We start from the raw sequence: 20,706 nt of genomic DNA, 5'->3' as shown, positions 1-20,706 counted from the left end.
TTTAAATCAATTCAGCTTACGTTTTCATTTACATAGTGTAACATTTCATTTTGACAGTAAATCTAGCTATAAAGTTGTACGGTACAAGTAGCGATGTATAGAACAACCACAGCTCTTTACTGGAGTACACCGTATATAACGACGAACAAACGCTACTGAACATGCAGACTAAGAACGACATATCTGTGGAGTTGACAAACGGCTTGAAATTTAAAGGAGTACGCGCTTAGAAAGTGAAAGATAAATTACAAAACTTTGCTCAAGTTGCCAAAAAAGCCAGTTTGCTAAGTGTAAACCTTCATTTCTTTGCTGACGATGGAATTCTAGTCAGGACAGCAATTCAGTTCTCATTGATAACATAACAATAATTAATATACATTGTTTACAATGCATTGACCGTATAAAGAATATTATTTGGTACAGCCACGTGGTTTACTGACGAAATAATAACACATGCTAGGTTTCTGTAACAAAAATAATGAAAACATTAAAAATGTATTAGTTTGTATACCTTCAATGAAGATTCACTTAAAACACGATTGTTAGTTATTTGGTATGAATGGATACTGAAGTAATGTCGGTTTAATCTGCAAATGTAAGCTCATCTGCATTTCTTTTTAAGTTATACGTCTTTTTTTATGAGTAATTTGTAATATTGCAACATTAAGAGGGCACTTGACACTTTGAGAATTCAAACAACATCAAAATCTAATTCTTCAAAATTAGTATAAATCGTCTTTTAATTTTTAAAACGGCATTTAAAACATCATAAGTGGTTTGGACGTTCTAAGCTAATGTTTACTGACGTAAATAGATCGTTACTCATTAAATGATTGGCTTTGAAACTATGATCAGAGTAAACAATTATAGGCGTACGAGAATTGATATGTTCAATGAAACGTTCCCCAAAATATCATTTTGAACATCTTGTTAGCGACAGGAAATATGCATTATTGACTTGTGATCCGTTTATCTATGTCCCATGACAAAAGACAAACAAAATATACAACAATGTAGCCATAAATTGTCACAGTTTTCAATTTAAAAGGACATACGTTAAAGTGATATTATTGTCGATATTTACTTCGACGAAGCTTTTTACAAATGTAAAATTAAATATCGTCAATAAACATAAAATGTTCTAAAAGTCTTCAGCTAATGCTCTCTATAATATGTAAGGCATAAATCATTGATACATGATTGGATATGCAAATCAGATCGGACAATAGGATTTTATGCACAGGAGGAAGAATATGTTGAATGATAACGCTTGCCAATATCGCTTTAAATATAAATATCATTATTAATAAATTTTTTAGAGTTACCGTGTGCTGAAGGCTTTTTAAAATGCTTTTATTGTTTTTTATTGATGTCACTTTAAGTATACATCTGTAAAAATACTATACCGTTAATGTGTACAATTTTTAAATATATTTACCCTGTAATGAGCATAGTTCCTTGATAACAGATCTTTCCATCGGAGAAATTATCTCGATAAATTTAAAATGATTTCAAGGTGTCTTGATTATTTTCAAAGGCCAACTTAACTTGAAAATAACGCGAAGATTTTTGGTTTAGTATCATCATCAGAGTAGTAAATTCAATCGATATAGATAAGTGGTAAAGAACTGGACTAAGAAACAAAAATAGCATAGGTTATCTCTACCGTTTTAACTTTGGCATATTTTGTTTAAAGCAAAGATATATCATTTGCCTACTTGCTGTATCACTTATTATATATTATAGCTTTTTCAATACCAATGAATTTTTGACGTCATACCCTCAGATTCTTACTGATAAAGTATCCGATTATTCAGCATTGTGGCTCCAGATGTTTTCTACATCTACAATTTCACTGGTATTGCCAAAACTATAAATTGATAGCAATAATGCACCTCCTTCTAGTCCATATTGGACTCAAGCAAACTTTGCACTCCAAAATGTACTCGGCTTCGCCTCGCACATTATGTCGTGCAAAGTTTGCTTTCATCCATTATCGTCCAGGAGGGGGTACATTATTGCTTAATTATTACCTCTTGCGGACAAATCAAACGTTTTCTCAATGTTTCAGTTCAAATGTACACATGTTTTTTTTTATGATACTTCTAATTAAACTAGAAAAGTTAATGTGCCTCTGGGTTCTGACGTGAGGCAAGGTGGCTGGTAATGGCATATACACGCCACTATGTTGTTGTGTGTACTTAGCTCATAATTCAATTTAAAAATGAAGTCAACTCAAGAGAGGCGTTTGAACACATCGATGCATACCAATGTTTCTAAGGATACAAAGACCATTAGCTCCAATAATAATTGTGTGGCATATGCCAGTAATAGAATGAAACTGTTAGCATTGAAACGAAGCCAATTTTGTCCTCACATACAGTGGAACCATACTGTGCTCGTAAATGTTTTGTTATTCAAAAAGCAGAAAATAATACAAAAATTAGCAGCAATTTTTAGCCAAATTCAAAACCAACTTCACCTTGTCACTGCCTATCGTATACCACTATCATTCAAAATATGTTTTAGATATATTGCCACTTTCGATCGTCGGCTCCACAAAGGCACAGGTGAAACTATCCAACCAATAGAAAATGGCAGATTTAATAGAATGATTTTGTATTGGTCGGTGGGCTCCCCTTTTTGATATATAAGACACACTTTGGGTGGAATAACTCGTCATAAGACCACAGACAACGCTGCTGCGGACAAACCACTGAATACGACAAAGGTACCAGGTAAGGTGGATAAATGTTGCTGATAGTGTGTCTGAAGTTCATAACTAACCTGTATCCTGGTATTCAAGATTATCACAAGTGCTGGTTTATAATTCAAAAAGCTGTAGTTTAATCGATCTGTACTATTCTGTTTTTGCTGTAATCTGTAACAACTCTGCGCATTCCATTTGTCTACCCCAGGTGATATACACTTGCGACCTTGAATCATCGGTGATGTTAGAAATTTAAGGGAATTTGTTTTACGTGCAGTTTATTATCAATATATATTAAAGAAGTAATTATGCTCAACAAGATATCCGTGCGATTTTCCTTTCAGCAATAGAGTTTGTGGTGTTCGCGACAGCGCCTTTTGCCAACCGTTTAATATCCCGATATACCGGTAGCTTTCAACAGAAGAATGCACTGTACCGTATTGTGGCTTTCCAAGTCCTAGGTTTTATAAAGACCGTCTACGGATAATTTTAAAAGTATAAAGGTTCCAAAAACACTATGCTCCCTTCAGAAGCCTTACGAAGTATTGTTCTCTTGTGTTGTTTTCAAACCAGTATCATCCGATCCGCAAATTGGAGGGAGTCAAGTCATTTTTTAAATATCTCCTCTCATCGTCTGCGTCTTCCCTACACAGAAGAGTAAGCAGCAACTTACAGAATTTTTACTGTCTCGTTCTTATTACGTGTATAAAATCAGATTTGATGAGAGACTATTGTGATGTTCTTGTTTTTGCATTTTCTTCCACTTTTTTCCACTCATTCTTCTGTGAATTACTTTTAAGCTTTTTATAATTGTTTGTTTCGAATAACCTGTAAGGGAGAACCTGTTACGTTTTACCTTGTATGTAATGGATGTAACAATTATGGTAATTTAGCGTTAGATTTAAGTTCCGTCAGGTCAGAGAACCTAGAATTCATGTTCAGCCACTACCCTGATTTACACAACCATAGAACCCACAATTCATTGCTGGAACCAAACATTGGTACACACAATCATGGCTTAAGCGATTTTGTCTGCCCGTGGAGGTAGAAATTTAATTCACAACTTTGTTAGTGTGTGTACCTTGAAAGTCTCTGCTTGCAACGGGTCTAATAATCTTTAAAAACCAACTTTACAAGTCCTGGCGGTGGTCCCAGCTTTGCATGGAATGTGCACTACGATCTCGTAAACAATGTATTTTGTGCTAGGCCGAAATCAGAGGTTTATACCAATTTCCTGTCAGACGAAAATTGAATTGGATCTTTGACATTATCCGGTCACTGCTCACAGCATTCTTTGTCGATGACGCCCGATTTGTACAGAAATGAAGTTTCACTAATGCACCACGAATATTTGTATTTAGCGATCTTGAAGGATAGTATAAAGTAAAAATCCCCCACTTAAAAGCTTTTTAGGACAGATTCCCCTCGAAAATTGGTTGTAGACTCTCAAGGCAGGTCGACCTATTATGAAACCTATTATGAAAATTGTAAGCTTTCGTTGCATTTCGTTAATTTTTCTCGTGGACCAAAAGCAGAGAATGGCAGTCATTTTGAATTTTAGATATCGTTAAAGTACTCCAGTCCGAATAATTTTACTGGCTTGATCATCTATTTCCATTTTAATGTTAACATAGAGAAGTCAAAATCCCCTGTCGGAAATTGTGAGTGTAAAACTTTCGTTTGCGCGATATTCATTACTCTAAAGAACTCAGTTAGTGAATTTACATTATTCTCTCACATAATGACATACTATGTTTTCACGTGGTTTTTTTCGAACATGCATTCGCCAACAATTACCGTTTCACTATGTAGACAATTTTTTCGTTTACAATGCCTTTGTACCACATCATGCTTATGGCTTCCAAAAGTAGCATGTTCTGACATATAAAGTTACCTTTAAAATCTACAACAGATGCAATGTGTGGTCGAGTTACCGGAATTCGCGGGAAACGGTCCGCAGTCCTCAAATTCCATGTTGTTAACGCCATGCAGATGGATAATCATGCGTGTCTTTTATTTGACTTGTTATATGTTGCTGTTGCTGCAACGCAGCCTAGTTGAAAGTTTTTACCGTCCTTGATTATTTGCATATTTCGCGGTGAGGTTCTGTGTTTATTTCCTAGCAACCTGCAGAGTTTGCATCAAATTTACCGCGGTATGGTTTTGTCACGCACCCTGATGCAATCACTTTTCTTCAAATATGGTGACTGTGCCGCTCAACGCAAAGTGGCGAATGATTTAGAGGAAACCCAATATGGAAATTTGGTTTTTTTGGCCAGAGTCCGTATGTGTCTTACTGAACGACAATGGAGTAGAGAGGGGATTGTAATTTCTTAAATTGAGCAACTATTTGCATCACCTCGTACAACCATGCGGCCCGTTTTATTTGGTACCGGACCGATACCTTCATCAGGGTGATACAAATATTTGCTGCTCGCTGTATTAAACTGTCATCAATGCTTGTTCAGGGCAAATGATTTTCAACGCAAAGCTGGTGCTCGCAACATCTTCATCTTCATCTTCATCATACTTTCCGTTTAGCCGCAGACGGGGTTTACGCTTTACGTTAAAAATCTCAAGCAATCAGATTAAATCTTCAGTATGAAGACAGGTTCTGTACAAACCGTGGGACCATCGTGGTACACGTGCGAAAGTTGCACGGAGAATTCTAATTGGCGACGCTGGCGTGTACAGATGTACATTCAACATTGTTGGAAATCGTTGTACAGCTTTTTTAAATCCAATATTTTCAACTTGTTTTTGTTGCAAGATTCAAACTATTAACAAAATTATTTTGATGAAGTATGAGTTGTAGTTTTAAAAAATCGGAAAGTGTTTGAATATACTTCATTTTATATCTCTAAGTGTAGGCCCACTAAGATCGGAACCAGACAAATTCATCGACATTCCTTCAGTGGCGGTTCATATAGATCCAGGCTGCATTGTAAAGCTGGAAATGGCTATAAACATGCGTAAAAATAGATTTATTCTATACAAAAACAAAATACGAAATTGATACAATGAAATGAAATGCGAGGAAATTTTGCCAAATATCTGTACTTGTTGTTTGGAAAGCGGATGCGTTTTGACCTATGTCTCTTTTTAAACTTTATCTCCTAGGAAATACATAATTCCATGAATTGCCATCAAAGTTTTAGATATGCGGCTCTTGTTTGTCTAATCATATTTGCATGAGTGGTATGAATGATCAATCTTGCAAAAATTTCTATCATATGAAATAAAATTTCCACCATGCTGTTTATAAGAGCATCGTATAATGGCGCAAATACGATGTCGTTGGGAGCCACTCTTGTGTCTGTGTTTTTCTGTAAGTGCATTTATGTAAAGTTTGCAAGCAGGACGCTGGTTTATGCTGCCGAGTCGTTACATAAAATTGATATTGATGTTAATAACCCCGCTCTGTGTGACTAGAAGACATGTGATCTGATCATACATGTAATTGGTATGCCATTATCGTTTGCATTGGACATACAGTATACTCTTGCTTAATATCTTCAGTTTCAATCGTGGCGGGGATACAGTAGGGCCTTGAATCCAAGACGGTGATATTCCCTAACAAATGCCACAGCAACCGTTCATTTGTAAGATGCTTGACGACGTCACGTATGACGACATCGGATGAAAAGTTGTAATTTCGAGCAATGACAACTTGGAACTTAATGAAAAAAAGAATCGACAAAATCACAACAAATGAATCGCCGACGAAGGCAGTGTACTTGTTTGTGTCCATATGTAAGCATTGGTTATATCGCATCGGAAGTTCATATTTGAAGTATTTTGCAAAATGTATTTCTCGGCGCCTTCTCTGCAGGAAGTCAACTCGTAATAGATTTCAGGAGATCATGGAAGATCAGAAATTGTTTACGCTGTTTTAATAAACGATGGTCAGGATGTCACTGACTACAAACGGAGGATGTTATCGGCTGTGTGGCACAGGAAATCTGTTCAAAACCATAAAACACTGTCAAACATGATTGATTCCAATTACGCACAGAGCTTGCCAGTCGCAGTGTGGCAGCTTTGTTGACATGTGCAAGTTATTAAAGCAAGCGTATTAACGGCGTTGAGTTCAGCCAACTAGCCTGCTTTTTTGTGTCGATTATGACACAAAAACATTTTGTCAGCAGTCCGGCACTTGTTGACAGTTCAGCTGTATAATAGGAAAACCCGTATGGCGGTACATTGGAAACGTATTACCCGCCATATGTATAAATTGAACTGCTTCCCACCGTGACCGATGCTGTCGACAGTTTCAAAACAGGAAAACAAACTTGCGAAATAGTGCGATGACTTATATTGTTCTTTTGAATGGGCTGTTGTTCTAAAAATAATGACGGTGTATGCTGACTGTACATTCCATCGAAGAATTTGTTTACACACAGTTGTACTCTGTATAATAAATGATTAAATGAAGGATGGCCGCATAAAACCAAATATTTCGTATGCAGTTTTTCATCTGGACAGCCCTAAAAGTGATTTTCCATTTGGAACGAGACACAATCTCTTCATAATACTGAAGTGTGCTTCGCGCAAGGGACTGTTTGTTTTATTTCATTTCCTCTAGTATACTTGGCGGCCGTCAGAACTTTGCTGTCGTTCAGTAAAGAACGAAAGCCTCTATTTGCAATCACGAGTTACCTAGTACATAGTGCGAGATTCAATATCTGGTACGTACCGTAAAATTGCCCATCGGAGAGTTACATGCGCGTACACCTCGGTAATTAAAAGAAGGCATATGACTACAGATCACTCGTTGCAGTATGTCTTCATTACATTGGCTACTTTACGTGTTTTGTTTTGTTTTTCTTTTGTTTTTCTTTTTGTTTTGTTTATTTCCGGCTTCACCTTACAGTCGTTTCAGGTCGTGGGGAAAGATTTTTAAGGGACAAGTTCATGACTTCAAAAATAAGTATACTCGATAGCTTCATCCACATTTGTCTAACTGGCAGTCATTCAAGCACTTTTCTGTGAAATTTACACGATGACTTTGTCCCATAGTCACGCTATGAAGTTTATCTGAGGTCAAGAAAACAAAGGGAGTGTAGAGGCATTGTGTGCTTGTCAACTATCGGTGAAACGTTCCAGTCGCATAAACACAGTAATTACTTTAAAGAGAAGCCAATCAAGGAAGTGCGAATAAAGTTGCAAATATTTGGACTTTCAGAGCAACAGATGCGTGATATGCAGTACTTGGTAAGTTCGTGAATTTTTTTGCTGTCGAAACAGGGATTAAGAAAATAGTATACATTACGTAAAATCCAGGCTTGTCTGACATGAAAAAGTACAACCATTGCGTCCTTGTTGCGCGTTTTGACATCTTAACACAAATGCACGAAGGGAAGTTTATTAATATGTATATGACCTAAATTTACCGGAAATGAATAATGTTCCGTCGAGAGAGCACGGAAAGTGTAAACAGATTTCGCGATTGTAAAGTAAACGAAGCTGAGTACAGTCGATGTTCAGTTGGCCTGAAAGGGACAATGTACCTCCAGGATTGCTTGTGTGAAGTGGATGACTGAAGTACTTGGCAATGTAGAGTGGTTCGTGTACGCTCATGATATATAACCATGTTGTACACTTCACTTTCTACATTTGTCATCAAATCTAAGTAATGTATGAAATTTACATTGAACATTCCATGCACTACAGCATTCTTATTGATTGTCCGACTTCTAGCATGGCCACTGTTTTACATACTATAAATATCTCGTTTACGATAACAACACCTCTAAGTGATAATATAAAAAGAATGTATTATTCATTTGTTGGTAAATTTCTCGGTTCTTATTACATTACTGCCATACAAATCACTCGGTAACAATTAAATGCGCGAATAAAACCCCCAGAATAAGCTGCTGTACTGTGATAATGGACAATAATGCTAAAATTTATTCATCAACAAATCATTGTTTTTTAAAAATCGACACAGGCCTTGAATTATTACAATAAACTATTACTTATCATGCCAGCTGGTCAGCTGAGCACGGACCTTGGGCTATAACTGTGCAGGTGTCCGGACGTTGAATTCAGGGTTCAGCGATACACAAATCTAGACATGCTTGTGTATCATTGAAGTTATTTGAGAGAAGCCTGGCTTTTGTTTTATGGAATTCGATGGTTTACATTAATACAAAACTCAACTGAGAGCAATTAATGCCACAAGAAGCGATGCAAAATACGATTATGCACGATGGTTCCACTAATTTGGATGTTGGCATCCACGAATAATTTTAATCATCGAGTGGTAATCAATTAATTAATCAATCAATCAATCAATCAATCAATCAATCAATGAAGTTATATTCCAAATTTGGCAATAAGCAATCGCCCAACACTTGTGCATGACAAATGATGACACTTTTGTAATGGAGATGTCACTCTATCCCTAATGTAGTGAAACGAAGATAGAAATCAAGCATTTACGCTTCACGTCGAATCATTCTTGCTGACTCATGCAACTCGTGAGTTCCAATCACAGTGTAACTTTCCGCCGCTCTCACTCACTGCTACCACTACCATATAGTTTTAGTTCATACTCCCACTTATTCTTAGTTCCGAGGAGTGTTGATTCGTACCGGAACACTCCAGTCTGACCTTGACTGTACCAACTTTACTTCAAAAAAAGCACGGCGTGAGCCATCTTTCCGCGAGGGAAATCCCTGTATTTGGTATACACAATCCGAATCAGTGGGCCATGCAGACGTGATTCAAACATTCCTTTTTAGCACAAAATAAAATAGGGCCATTGGCTACTGTGATTCAGCAGAAATTCTATTGAAATGGCCATTTTCCACTTGACTGGAGTTCCGAGTTATCAGCGAAATGCTTTTGCGCGGAGAGTAGTAGTTTCCGATATTTTCAACCTACAGTGGTCGTGCGTAGCCAAAATCTAGAACAAAGACCCCAAAACCAGTTTAATCCCTCTAGTATGTTTGAAGGCGGTCTCAACAGGAAGAAGTTGACCGTATGCGACCCTAAAATATTGGAAAAATTCCATTTTATTGCCGAGATTGTACTTATCTGTAGTAAATTTCTCAATTCATGAAACCTGAGACATGATAATGCCAACAATACGTATTACAAAAACTTTGACAACTAAATACTTTTTATGGCTACACGACTCACGAGTTTGTCCATATTACGTGAACTTGTTGGGTCCTTGTGCTCTGAACTATATCGATAGAGAAACAATTAACCTGAAGTGACACTGGTGTAATGTTGGCACGTGTGTGATCTCGTTGAAAAAATCAACAGAGCGGATATATTTCAGCGGAATTTATGATCCGAGAGTTCATACCACAAGCAATGGTATGCGTGGCATTGTTTGTGAAGTCCACTTTGAGGAAAGACCCCTCAAAACCATGGAATTATTCCATGTATTGTTCGCAATGTAATTTATTACTCTGCCCTGAGAAAACTGACAACTTTTGTTCACAAAAGCGACAACTTAAACTGAGGATCGTACTAAAATTGACACCATTAATCACAGATGCCATTTGTTCATCGTCCCCAAGTGATATCTGCTTGCCCTATATAAGGAAGCGTTCAGGTGCATATCTAACTGTTCGGAACTCCCCCTCTAAGATAACAGCGTCACCTACTCACGGAGAGGTCAGCCAGCTATACTTTGTACAGCCAACATCCGTCCTCACGCGTCACAGGTACGATAGTGCATACACTCCATTGGTCATAATCCACGCCCATCCGGGCTTATTTGGGTTCTCGAGCATTCGTGCGAACTTGACGTCAGTGCTCTTTTGTGTCATTCAAATTTCTTCGAAAATATTGCTGTAATATTAATTCACGAGTAAATAAACCCCTTGACTATTCCTATAAAAGGTCGTGTTTTGTTGCGAACGAACCAAAACAGACCACTGCATGGTCATTGATGAGAGAAGCGTTAGCTGACTTCTGTAAGTTCAGGCATTTTGTATCGTTCGATTGTATGGCTGTCTTGATTTGCAATATAAGTTTTAACATGTACGGCAAACTTTATCGGCAGATACATGTGTCTATGCATTCCTCTTTATGTTCACTTGGCAGGCTTGTCATTCGCAGGTTCTCCTGATAATAAGCTTTGGGTTCACAAGTATTTTCAAGAACATCAATATCTGGCGCGCATTTCAGCAATTAGTAACCAATCCAGATTTGCTGCAGTGGGCTTGAGAGCACGCTTTTAAAAACCTCTCGAGGTTATTGGTCGAACACTGTAAAAGTTAAACCATATTGCCTTACAATATCTGTCTGAAAAGAGACGCATTGCATTTGTATAAATTTATTTTCATAACTGCCAAAAAACCCTTTGTATGTCTTTTTACTGGCGTTATCTTCGTGATTCTGATACAATTTTGATTTTTACGGAAGTAGCCCTCAACCCGATTAATATTATTTTAAGTATGTTTTCTTTTCGTATTCAGATATCCTGCGATCAAGACACTTTGGTTTGGCATCAAGTATCATAAACATGGTGACTGTGCGCAGACGATGGATATTGTTCACTGTTTTACATCTCTCGCTAGCCTTGCTCGAGACTTCAGCGTTACGCGGGAAACGGGACACCGAGGCACCTCTGTATCATGTAACACAAAATAACGAGCCCCCTACAGCACGCGATGAGTACATCGTCAGGCTCAGGGTAAGTAATCTTGTGGTGTTTCTTCTGTGATTTTGCCATAGGACCATTGGTGTGTAGATGGAGTCTGGTTCCCTGCCCCTTTCTAACGCTGCTGGCGCCTCACTCACGAAACTGAGCAGCGCAGCGAGCGGTAGAAATGTGGCAGGGGACCAAACTAATGTAGACGGAGAATTTCAATTACAATTTTCTGCTCGCATTCAAGTGATATGCCGACGAGAAAACAGATCAGTGTCTACTATAAACATTTGTACCTTCAACTAGAATTCAATCTTTTCAACGAGATGCGGCAGCAAGTATCACCTATGGGAAATCATATTCCTGTATTACGGTTTACCAGTACAGGAAAGGCGCCAAAAGATCACAACCCCCAAAGAATTTTATTGACGACTACCGATGTGAGGTCGCTCAAATTTTTTGTTAGATACCCCGGTCCTTACTTTTACTCCAGTGGGAAACTGGCGAGCAGTATAGTCCTGGCAATATCAGCACACATTGCATGATGTGCGCATGTGCAATAAAGAAGAGAGTCAGTCACTTGGTTCGTTTACAGATATCCCGCATATTTGTTTTCTACATCTGATTGTCCCTCTTGATAGCGGACATGCCTGTAATCCATTGTTTAAAACATTTCCAAGAGTGCTTGCAATTCTAAGTTTCAAACGGCCTCGTGTGATGGATATCATTTCAACGATGGAATATTTTTATGGATGCCAGTTCCCTTACGAAGTCTCTTTGGGTGAGCCACAGGTTTTACGAAACCTTTCATTCACTTCATTTCCCTGAAAAAAAAATCCAGCCACATATTCAAGCCTATTGACAGCGAAAGTAGACTTCTCCATAATTCTCTTCAAGCCATGATAACTCCATGGAAACAACACAGATGTTCATTGTTTTCTATGATTAAAGGAAAAATGAAGCTACAGAAGAGATAAATAAAGGTTTGAAAGAAAGAACCAGGTCCTGAAAACACAGCAGATATAGAAATGATTTAGAAATTCAAAAGGAATGATGCGGTTTAGGTATTTGAAGTAGTCAAAGGATGTGTGGATGATTTTTCACATTATTCAAAAAAAGATTACTTTTGGGAAAGACTTTCACCACCTATGCCATAGAACATGTAGTATCTTCGTTTCCACGGAGATCCAGTTCACTTCAGTGCCAAGAAGCCTCTACATCAGACATTTGCCTTTTCATTGTGACCACACAATAACTTTTATTAGAAAAACTTTGACCCCTTGAGGACATAGACGCCAAGCAGCTGATACATACAGTTGCGATGTATAATTCTCCCGTTGTAAATCGTTTCTTTCGTTTCAGTTACCTTCCACTCCCCTATTACAATGTGACATTTTTTGAATTTGGAATTCCCAACTCGCCTTACAGCTACGAACATACTCGAGGATGCTCAGAAACGTGGCTGTTAATGTATCTCTAGACTAACGAAGACTATAGAAAAACAACCCTCAGTTGCTTTCTTAACCTCGTCTGTCCCCGTTTCAAAGTCAAGCATCTTATGCTCTGCCGTCTGTCTGATCTGTCCGTCTGTGCATGTCTCGTTTAGCGCCGCCCCAGTAAGTACAAGAACCACGCCCTCATCCGCTTTCCTCGATATAATATCCTTAAATTTTTGAACGTTATCTTTTTCTTCCCATTACAGGACGATTTATCAGCAGAGGAAATTGAGGAACTCGAACAGCACATAAAATCGCTTATGTCGGATAAGGAAGAAGGTATACAGTATCATGAAACACTGAAAAATATACTAAAGGGCTTCACGGCTAAAGTACCTGCAGATGCTCTGAACAAAGTAAGAACGTGCTATTTTCTATATCATAAGGAATTTTCACAATTAACCTGTGTGATATTGAGCATGTAAGCTGTAAACTACGTTATGCTTAATGTAATAGTTCGAGTGAATGGCAAGTTGATCATAACATGGATTTTTCATTTTACTTCCTTGAGTCCAACAAACGTCTCATGTAAATTAGACTGCGCTCAGTTTTCTGCTCTCATCATGATATTATGTATCACGTGGTGCGATGAGTGCAATTTCTGTCATTGGTATACTTACTTTACCCATGCTAGTGGCCAAAATCGTGAGCTGCTAGTTGTAACCTTCAAAACATTTCAAGCGGCGGTTTTCTTACTCCTAAGGCAGACATGGTTGTGTTTCGAGATAGCCGTTATATTTTGCATACGTGCAATTCAAAAGCACCCTTATCTCTGTGATGATTTTTGCTGTTTGTTTAAGAATCTTGCGTCACATGCACAAGGTACTTCTATATTTCATCAGGTCTGACATCGGGTCTTCAATTTTTACTCAGCTGTTGTTACGAATACCAACACTGTAACGAAAAAACGAAAGATATCATTGTCATTTCATACGTTTCTCAGATTTTGGTCATCCAATTCTTCCTTAATGAATTTTCAATAAAAATCATAGATCACTGATACAGTTCTACTTGATGTATTCATTTACTCACTAGATACGTTGGCTCGAAGAAGTGGAATACGTGGAGGAAGATGGGGAGATGCAGCTTGATTTTAAAGTTCCCTGGAATTTGGATAGAATCGATCAAGAAAACCTCCCCCTCGATTCATCATTTATGCCCCCTCTCGGTGAGTTACACGACGTAACCTACATCGAAAATGTCGTCCTTATGTCGTATCTGAATCACTAAAAATGTCCCGCGAATAATATTGACAGTGATGTTTGTATACCTAAACTGTCTTTTCAAAACAAGATCGTCGGTCATTCATGTATCTTTCATATCATGGTGTTCTGCCTCGCTATTGGTTGCGTGTATTTGTTTCCATTTATTAACTCTAATGGATAAACAAGGTATTTGATCATGATGGCAATTAGCTTATGTTGCATATTGAGGAAAGTATTAGCTCCTTTTTAATTTCAACTGGCTCATTGAAGCAAATTAAACCTCTTTGCGATGAATAATTCCTTACGTAGCACTCCGTTGTTTCCCCCTCTACTTTGGAAATGTTAACTGAGGTTTGTTTTGTTTACTGTTTGTTTATACTGTTTTCGTTTATTTCTAATGTTTAGGCGATGGCACTGGAGTAAACGTTTTTGTTGTAGATTCTGGTATTTTATATTCACATCTCGAATTTAATGAAGAGAGAGTCAAACCGTTCTTCGACACTTTTGATGATGGACGTAACGTAAGTTATGTATATCTAATTGGCCTGGCAAATAAATCCGTTATTATACTAGTATATACATCTTGGCAACAGAGTTTAGGAAGATACAAGATAGCCAGACAGTTCAGTAAACTTTGTGGAAGATATTTACTGAAAATAGGAATGGTGAGATGAGCGTCATATAAAATATATTCTTAAATGTAACAATAAAGCGTCTTGTAAACAATATTAAGTTATCTTCACAGGATCATGAATGGCAGTCGAAGAAATTGTTTTCTTAACAAACCGTGTAATGTCATTGTAATGACGAGCGAATGTTCGATGACTTGTGCCTTACCAGAGCATTTCGCTAGCAAAAGGTTAGCGTAGAAAATCTGCATAAAGGAATATTTTTGACCGTTTCAACCCAATGCTTATTATCAATTGTTTCACCTTATATGAGAAATAACATGTAACTTGGGAATCAGCCAGATTCGTGTCAGAATGGTAAGGCAGAAAATGAGTTAAGGGCGAATAGTCAATACAAGTTCATGTTAAATTTTGTTTTACCAGGGAGAAGATTGTCACGGTCATGGCACACACGTTGCCGGCATCATCGCGGGGAGTACTGTTGGAATTGCACCGGGAGTCACGCTCTATTCCGCCAGGACATTCGATTGCGATGGGAAAGGCGGCACCACAAGTAGGATAGTCAGTGGTAGGTGTCTGTAAATTACTTTAGACGAGCATGGCGTGTTTTGGGAACTTTAAAATGCATCTTGTAAAGTTCATCTTGCAGAATAAGTTCGTCAGATGAATGTAAACGTATCGATTTAGTTACAATGGCAATTGAGCGTTTTGCCAACACCATCGCTTTGTCAGCCAAAGAAAAATCAACACGTTTGTATTATAATTATAATGCAAGAATCAAGCGTAGCACACGGAGACACGAATGTTTCTGAATGCATGTGTAGATGACGTTATTTGTGCGCACATCTTTTGCCCTCAGGACACCTCAATATGACAAATTACAACCTTGTCGTGTTTGTCCTTGCAGCTCTTGACGCTATCACCGACGCAAACCTGCCGCAAAGCATCGTATCGATGTCCTTCACTGGAGGCAAGTCTGTCACCCTGAACGAAGCAATCGAACGAATGGCGGAAAAAGGTTACATTGTCATCGCCGCTGCAGGAAACGAGCACAAAGACGCTTGCCTGAACTCACCAGCCTCGGCAACTTCGGTATGAACATCTCCATAGTTATAGCTTTGGTCTCCCTTTTTCAAATTTTCATATAACTACAACTCTGTGAGAATTTGCAATAAGAAGACCTGTGGTATTTCGCAGAATTGCAGCTGCTAAATACCTTTCGTGACGTTGAACTCAAAATTCAAGAACTTCTACATTTTACGTCCATATACTCTCATGTTCACCGTCTGTAAATCATACGCCAAAATTGAATTGGCGGGAACACATATGAATATGAAGTTGATTATTGTCCATACTGATGTGACAAGAGGGCAGTGCAGCACTGATCGATCTGATTTATACCAGATGTTGAGATGTGCTCGATTCTTACCTTGTATTCATATTTCCTTAACGTCTGTTGTTCCTGTCATGGAACCAAATCATGTAACGGATATCAATCAATGTATCGTGTTTCAATTATTCTATTCTCCCTGGTATTACTTTCAAATTTCGCAGTAAGGGTTATCGTAGCAATTCGAAAAACACGACATAGAGAACATGTGATGATCAAAAAGTTTTGTCATCGATGAAATATGGTTCCAAACTAACAACGACATTGGGACAAGTCCTTTTGACCTCTAGCTTGATAAACTGCATCCCCTGGGTTCATTGTGTTTCGCTTCTTTCAGTCCATCAACAAAATCCTGTTGGAAAAAAAATGGGGGTAATTTTTTTTCTATTGTCAATATAAAGTCTAATACATTGTTATCGGAGTAGGTTTAAGGAAATGCACATCCTCAACACTGGCCGTTTCTGTCATTCCTTATTGCAGGCTATCACAGTCGGTGCCACAACTCAGAACGACTCCTTCGCTGACTTCTCTAACTTCGGATCATGTGTCAACATTCAGGCACCTGGAAAGGGTATCTTGAGTGCTCATTGCCAAAGTCCAAATTCGTACACTAAAAAGGATGGGACTTCCATGGCAACCCCTCATGTATCAGGTAGAGTGATCTTACAGTCATACCCTGTTACATGTAGTTCCTCGTTGAATGCATTTGAACAGTGTGCCTATCTTCCTGTTTCACACCATGAGGTGTACAGATGCGTAAAAAAGAAAAAAACCCATTCTGTTACATTTTGTACAGTCTGTGCTCAAGGTAAAACATTAATATTACAATGCAAGGTAAGTAGGGATATCTTTAAAGGCAAAATAGCTGTATTTTAATCCCGTGTTTACCTGTAATTTCATCATTTCATTCATTCATTTCAGGCGTTGCGGCTCGTCTTCTTGAATACGATCCGGAGATAACAAGAGATGGTATACTTACAGAACTTGTGGACGCCGCTGGGAAGAATCTGATTGATATGTCCGTTATACCAGAAGAGTATCGTTCAGATACGCCAAACTACCTTCTTCGCGTACCGTCAGGTTACAGTAAGTCATAGAAATTGTCAGATTGTTATGAGGGGCAGATTGTGCGCTGTGTACTTTGAATAGGTCACAAAGCACACCAAAGGTATATGATATCCAGACTTTTTTGATACAGAACTTGGTGTGGATGTTTAAAGAGCATGGAGTAAATAAAGCTCAAATAAATACGAAACTGAAGTAACATTCTTTGAAAGGAGTCTTTTTACTCTATTTATACAAAAAAGTGTCTTTTGCATAGAAACAAAGATTGAAAACTTCGGAGGTGTGGTTAAGATGATGATATGGAGTTTATTTGACCTTCAAGTATTCAACGTAGTTTTCTGGTGGAGCGTTCCAATTCATGTGATTTCTTTACATTACAAGACAACATGGTTGCTTGTTTGTTTATTATGTTTTTGGGCTCTTTCTTGCAATTTGACAACCCCTCTTGGCATCCAAAGGTCCATCCATATTTATTATATTCGTAAGTGCACTTTTACAACACTATACAGGAACACCATATTTTTGACAAAGTATGCAATTTCCCTCCTTTTCATAGTTATTGGAGGGATAGGGGATAGAAAAATTATATTTCTGACAAGGGATGCATTGTGTTGATTTTTTGTTCTCAGAGACATGGAGGGATGACCTTCGCTGCGGCGCAGGATACCTGAACAAGTATAGCGAACCCGCCGAATGCGACCCTTACAGCGACAATCCATGCTGTGGCGCAGATAACTTTTGTGGAAGCCAGCCGGATGATTGCACCTGTGCCACGTGTGCTGACTATAGACCAGGTAAGAATGGGTAGAAGTGAAGGACAAGATTTGTGCAGAACTGAAGATGAGTTAGGTAAACTTAAACGTGTAGAGGGAGGCAAGGGCATATACATTATAACAATCAGTCAGATAGACTCAGGGATACTGCAGAATGGGCTAACGTTATCCAAGAATGACATCTTCATCAACATACACACGCATTAGCATACGACAGCTTTAAGCTTATCGTTTCTCAAAGCAAGTATTCAATTCAATTCCAACATGCCCAAATGTGGGCGATTAAAAACTGCGGCTTAAATACAACACATCAAATATTAAAAATATACAAAACGTGCATAGACACAAAAGATACCAAAAACAAAAAACAGTTTACGAATCATTTAAAAGCCGCATAGGGTTGGGAATGAATGACAACTTACGCCGCGGGTGGTTTGACCTGCAATCCGGGTATCTTAAACGCCGACCAAAGGGAACTATGTCGAACTCTATCAATAAAATATTATGATTAATAGAAAAAAGACTTTTGAGAGGGCTTTCCTAAGTACTTGCTGATTATAAAATAATGACAGACTTTTCTGGGTTATTCGAATTCCAATTGCATCCCATTTTAATATATTGAACCAAGGTAGGTATACTTAGAGGCAATTTCAACTTCTTGATTGCGAACAATGGTTGTTTGAGGGTTGCGTTCTTGCCTCCGAAAATCCATTATCATATCTTTAGTTTTCTTAACATTTAAGTTTAGATATGAATTATCACACCACTCAACACACTCGCCAAGAGCGGGACCATGATAACGTATTTTGACAGAAGTTCAATGAATACTAATCACTTTATCCCCGTCCGTTTGTAAAAGAGTCTGAAACACTCTTACTGATATTTAAATTATTATTGATAGAAAATATCAAATATCGTTGCTAAATGTGTAAAATTAATTATTTATCAGGTAACTCATAACTTGCAATCCATACATGCATTTCAGCAAATATTAAGCATCAAATGGTAATCAAAATGAAATATCAATGTTTACAGCGAAGTCAAATCAAACAAACAAACATATTTATATCATTGATCAAATGTCTTACCTATCGAAGCACGGGATGGACTTCTGAGCTTCCGAACTACGAATTTGGGTCGGTGAAATTTCGTTTAGACTTCATGTTGTGTTTCCTATCGAAATGTAGCTGAAAACGATCGCATATTCGGAAGCAATAGCAGCGGCGAAAGCCTCCATTGAGAGCCAGTATTAGTAAAAAAGGTTAATAGCAAGAGTGTCAATCGTCCTAACGAAGGGAGGGACGGACAGTACTTTCATTTGCATTCACCTTGCTAGAGTAAAAGGGCTTGTAGAGTACATAAATATTGAAGTAAATATTTCGAAACTCTACTACTACGGGGGAACTTCAGTTTAGAGTAACAGCGTAATACGTACATGTAATGGCTAGGAGGGAGCATCTCGATCACCATACTCGTTGTCGTGAATATGGAACTTCAGATAGTATGCACCTTGAAAAAAAAGACGCAAACTTTTGCTCCATCTTCCCTCAATAAAAGTTTCAACCATTCTCTTACTAAATAACGAATGTAAATCAGGAATCATCATGCAAAGTTCGGCACTAGAGAAACAAATGACTAAATATTTACCGATATTTGAAATACAATATCGACCACCATCAATCTGTTAACTTTACAGGGAAGTAAAAGTTTTGGTTTCTTAAAAACTAAGACGATCGACATTATTCTTTTCCCAAGAGCTTTAAAATGAGCCCAAAACAAGTTGTAGATTAGAAAAGAATCGTAAACATTGAGAGTCTGAATAACTGTTCCCGAGACACATTCTACTTTCGATAAAAGTCTACACATTCTTGAACCATGTAGTTCTTTTTGTTTCTTACACTGCTACTTTACCCTAAAATTAACCATGATACTAACCACAGTTTTCTTTCGCTTTCTCTTCAATTCAGACCTATGTTACAACACGTGCTGGTGGAATGGTGACGGCGAGTGTGACGACGGTGGACCTGGAGCTGGCTACAATGGCTGTGATTATGGCACCGACTGCACGGACTGTGGACCCAGGCCTCCTCTATAAGGGCGTCTTTGAGACGAGCTGTGCGATTGGAAAATGAAATGAATCCACTACAGTGATCGGAATAGATTGTTATTTCTTTATGAGTAATTTTGGCACAACTTCGTTTATAACAACTCTTTATCTATAACACTGCCATTTTGACATATGTTTAATTATTGTGATTTTGGACAATTATTTATTTACTTGTTTATTTATTTATTCATTATTTATTTATTTATTATTTATTTATTGAGGGTAATCTAGTGTAAGATTATATAAAAGCCAATCTATACTCTCGAAAGATAAAATATTAATTTTCAATGCACAGACTTAACACACTTCAGGACCCACCTAGAAATTATACCCCTATGCAAAAGTAACTTCCGATAATGCAAAAGCGCAAATTGGAATATCTCTTCTGTCAGTAAGACACGCCCTTCCCGGCCTACCATTGTCACAGGGGGAAAGTAGTTATGGGAAATATGTGCTGATTAAATATTTGGATAACCTTTATTTCCGTTTACACAACAAAGTTGTAGAAATACTGCAAGAAACATGACATTTATGGGACCAAAGTCCATGTTACTTCTTAATGGAACGAACATGCGTTTGTAGTTTCTAACGTGTGATGTCTCACGTTCGTGGAATCAAAAGAACACTAAGTTGTAAATTTTCATAAGGATGTGATCCATTGAGATTCAGTTCCTTTGAGGTTGTAATACTTCTAAACGGGTACAATTTAAGTCAGAA

General features: G+C 37.9%; 1 protein-coding gene across 5 annotated transcripts in view; it reads left to right on the top strand.

Annotated features, from left to right (window-relative positions):
- Positions 1-2,598: 2,598 nt before the first annotated feature.
- LOC139119123 (extracellular serine proteinase-like) overlaps positions 2,599-20,706 on the top strand; it is a 39,318-nt gene continuing 21,210 nt past the window's right edge. Inside the window, exons 1-11 of one of the 5 annotated variants that reach the window (XM_070682770.1) lie at positions 2,599-2,738; positions 11,152-11,369; positions 13,027-13,176; positions 13,856-13,988; positions 14,431-14,546; positions 15,078-15,222; positions 15,562-15,746; positions 16,525-16,696; positions 16,966-17,130; positions 17,739-17,903; positions 19,850-20,706. The exon at positions 19,850-20,706 is cut by the window's right edge and continues 297 nt beyond it. In XM_070682770.1, coding sequence (XP_070538871.1) covers positions 11,199-11,369; positions 13,027-13,176; positions 13,856-13,988; positions 14,431-14,546; positions 15,078-15,222; positions 15,562-15,746; positions 16,525-16,696; positions 16,966-17,130; positions 17,739-17,903; positions 19,850-19,977 — 1,530 coding nt within the window. In that variant the 5' untranslated portion in view covers positions 2,599-2,738; positions 11,152-11,198 and the 3' untranslated portion in view covers positions 19,978-20,706. Of the gene's footprint in view, positions 2,739-10,303; positions 10,396-10,582; positions 10,648-11,151; positions 11,370-13,026; positions 13,177-13,855; positions 13,989-14,430; positions 14,547-15,077; positions 15,223-15,561; positions 15,747-16,524; positions 16,697-16,965; positions 17,131-17,738; positions 17,904-19,849 lie in introns of those variants that run through there. The other 4 variants (XM_070682771.1, XM_070682767.1, XM_070682768.1 and 1 more) reach the window with 4 other exon arrangements.

The sequence above is a fragment of the Ptychodera flava genome, chromosome 19, assembly GCF_041260155.1.
Source record: "Ptychodera flava strain L36383 chromosome 19, AS_Pfla_20210202, whole genome shotgun sequence".
Taxonomy (NCBI): Eukaryota; Metazoa; Hemichordata; class Enteropneusta; family Ptychoderidae; genus Ptychodera; species Ptychodera flava.
This window is presented reverse-complemented; position numbering and strand designations above follow the sequence as displayed.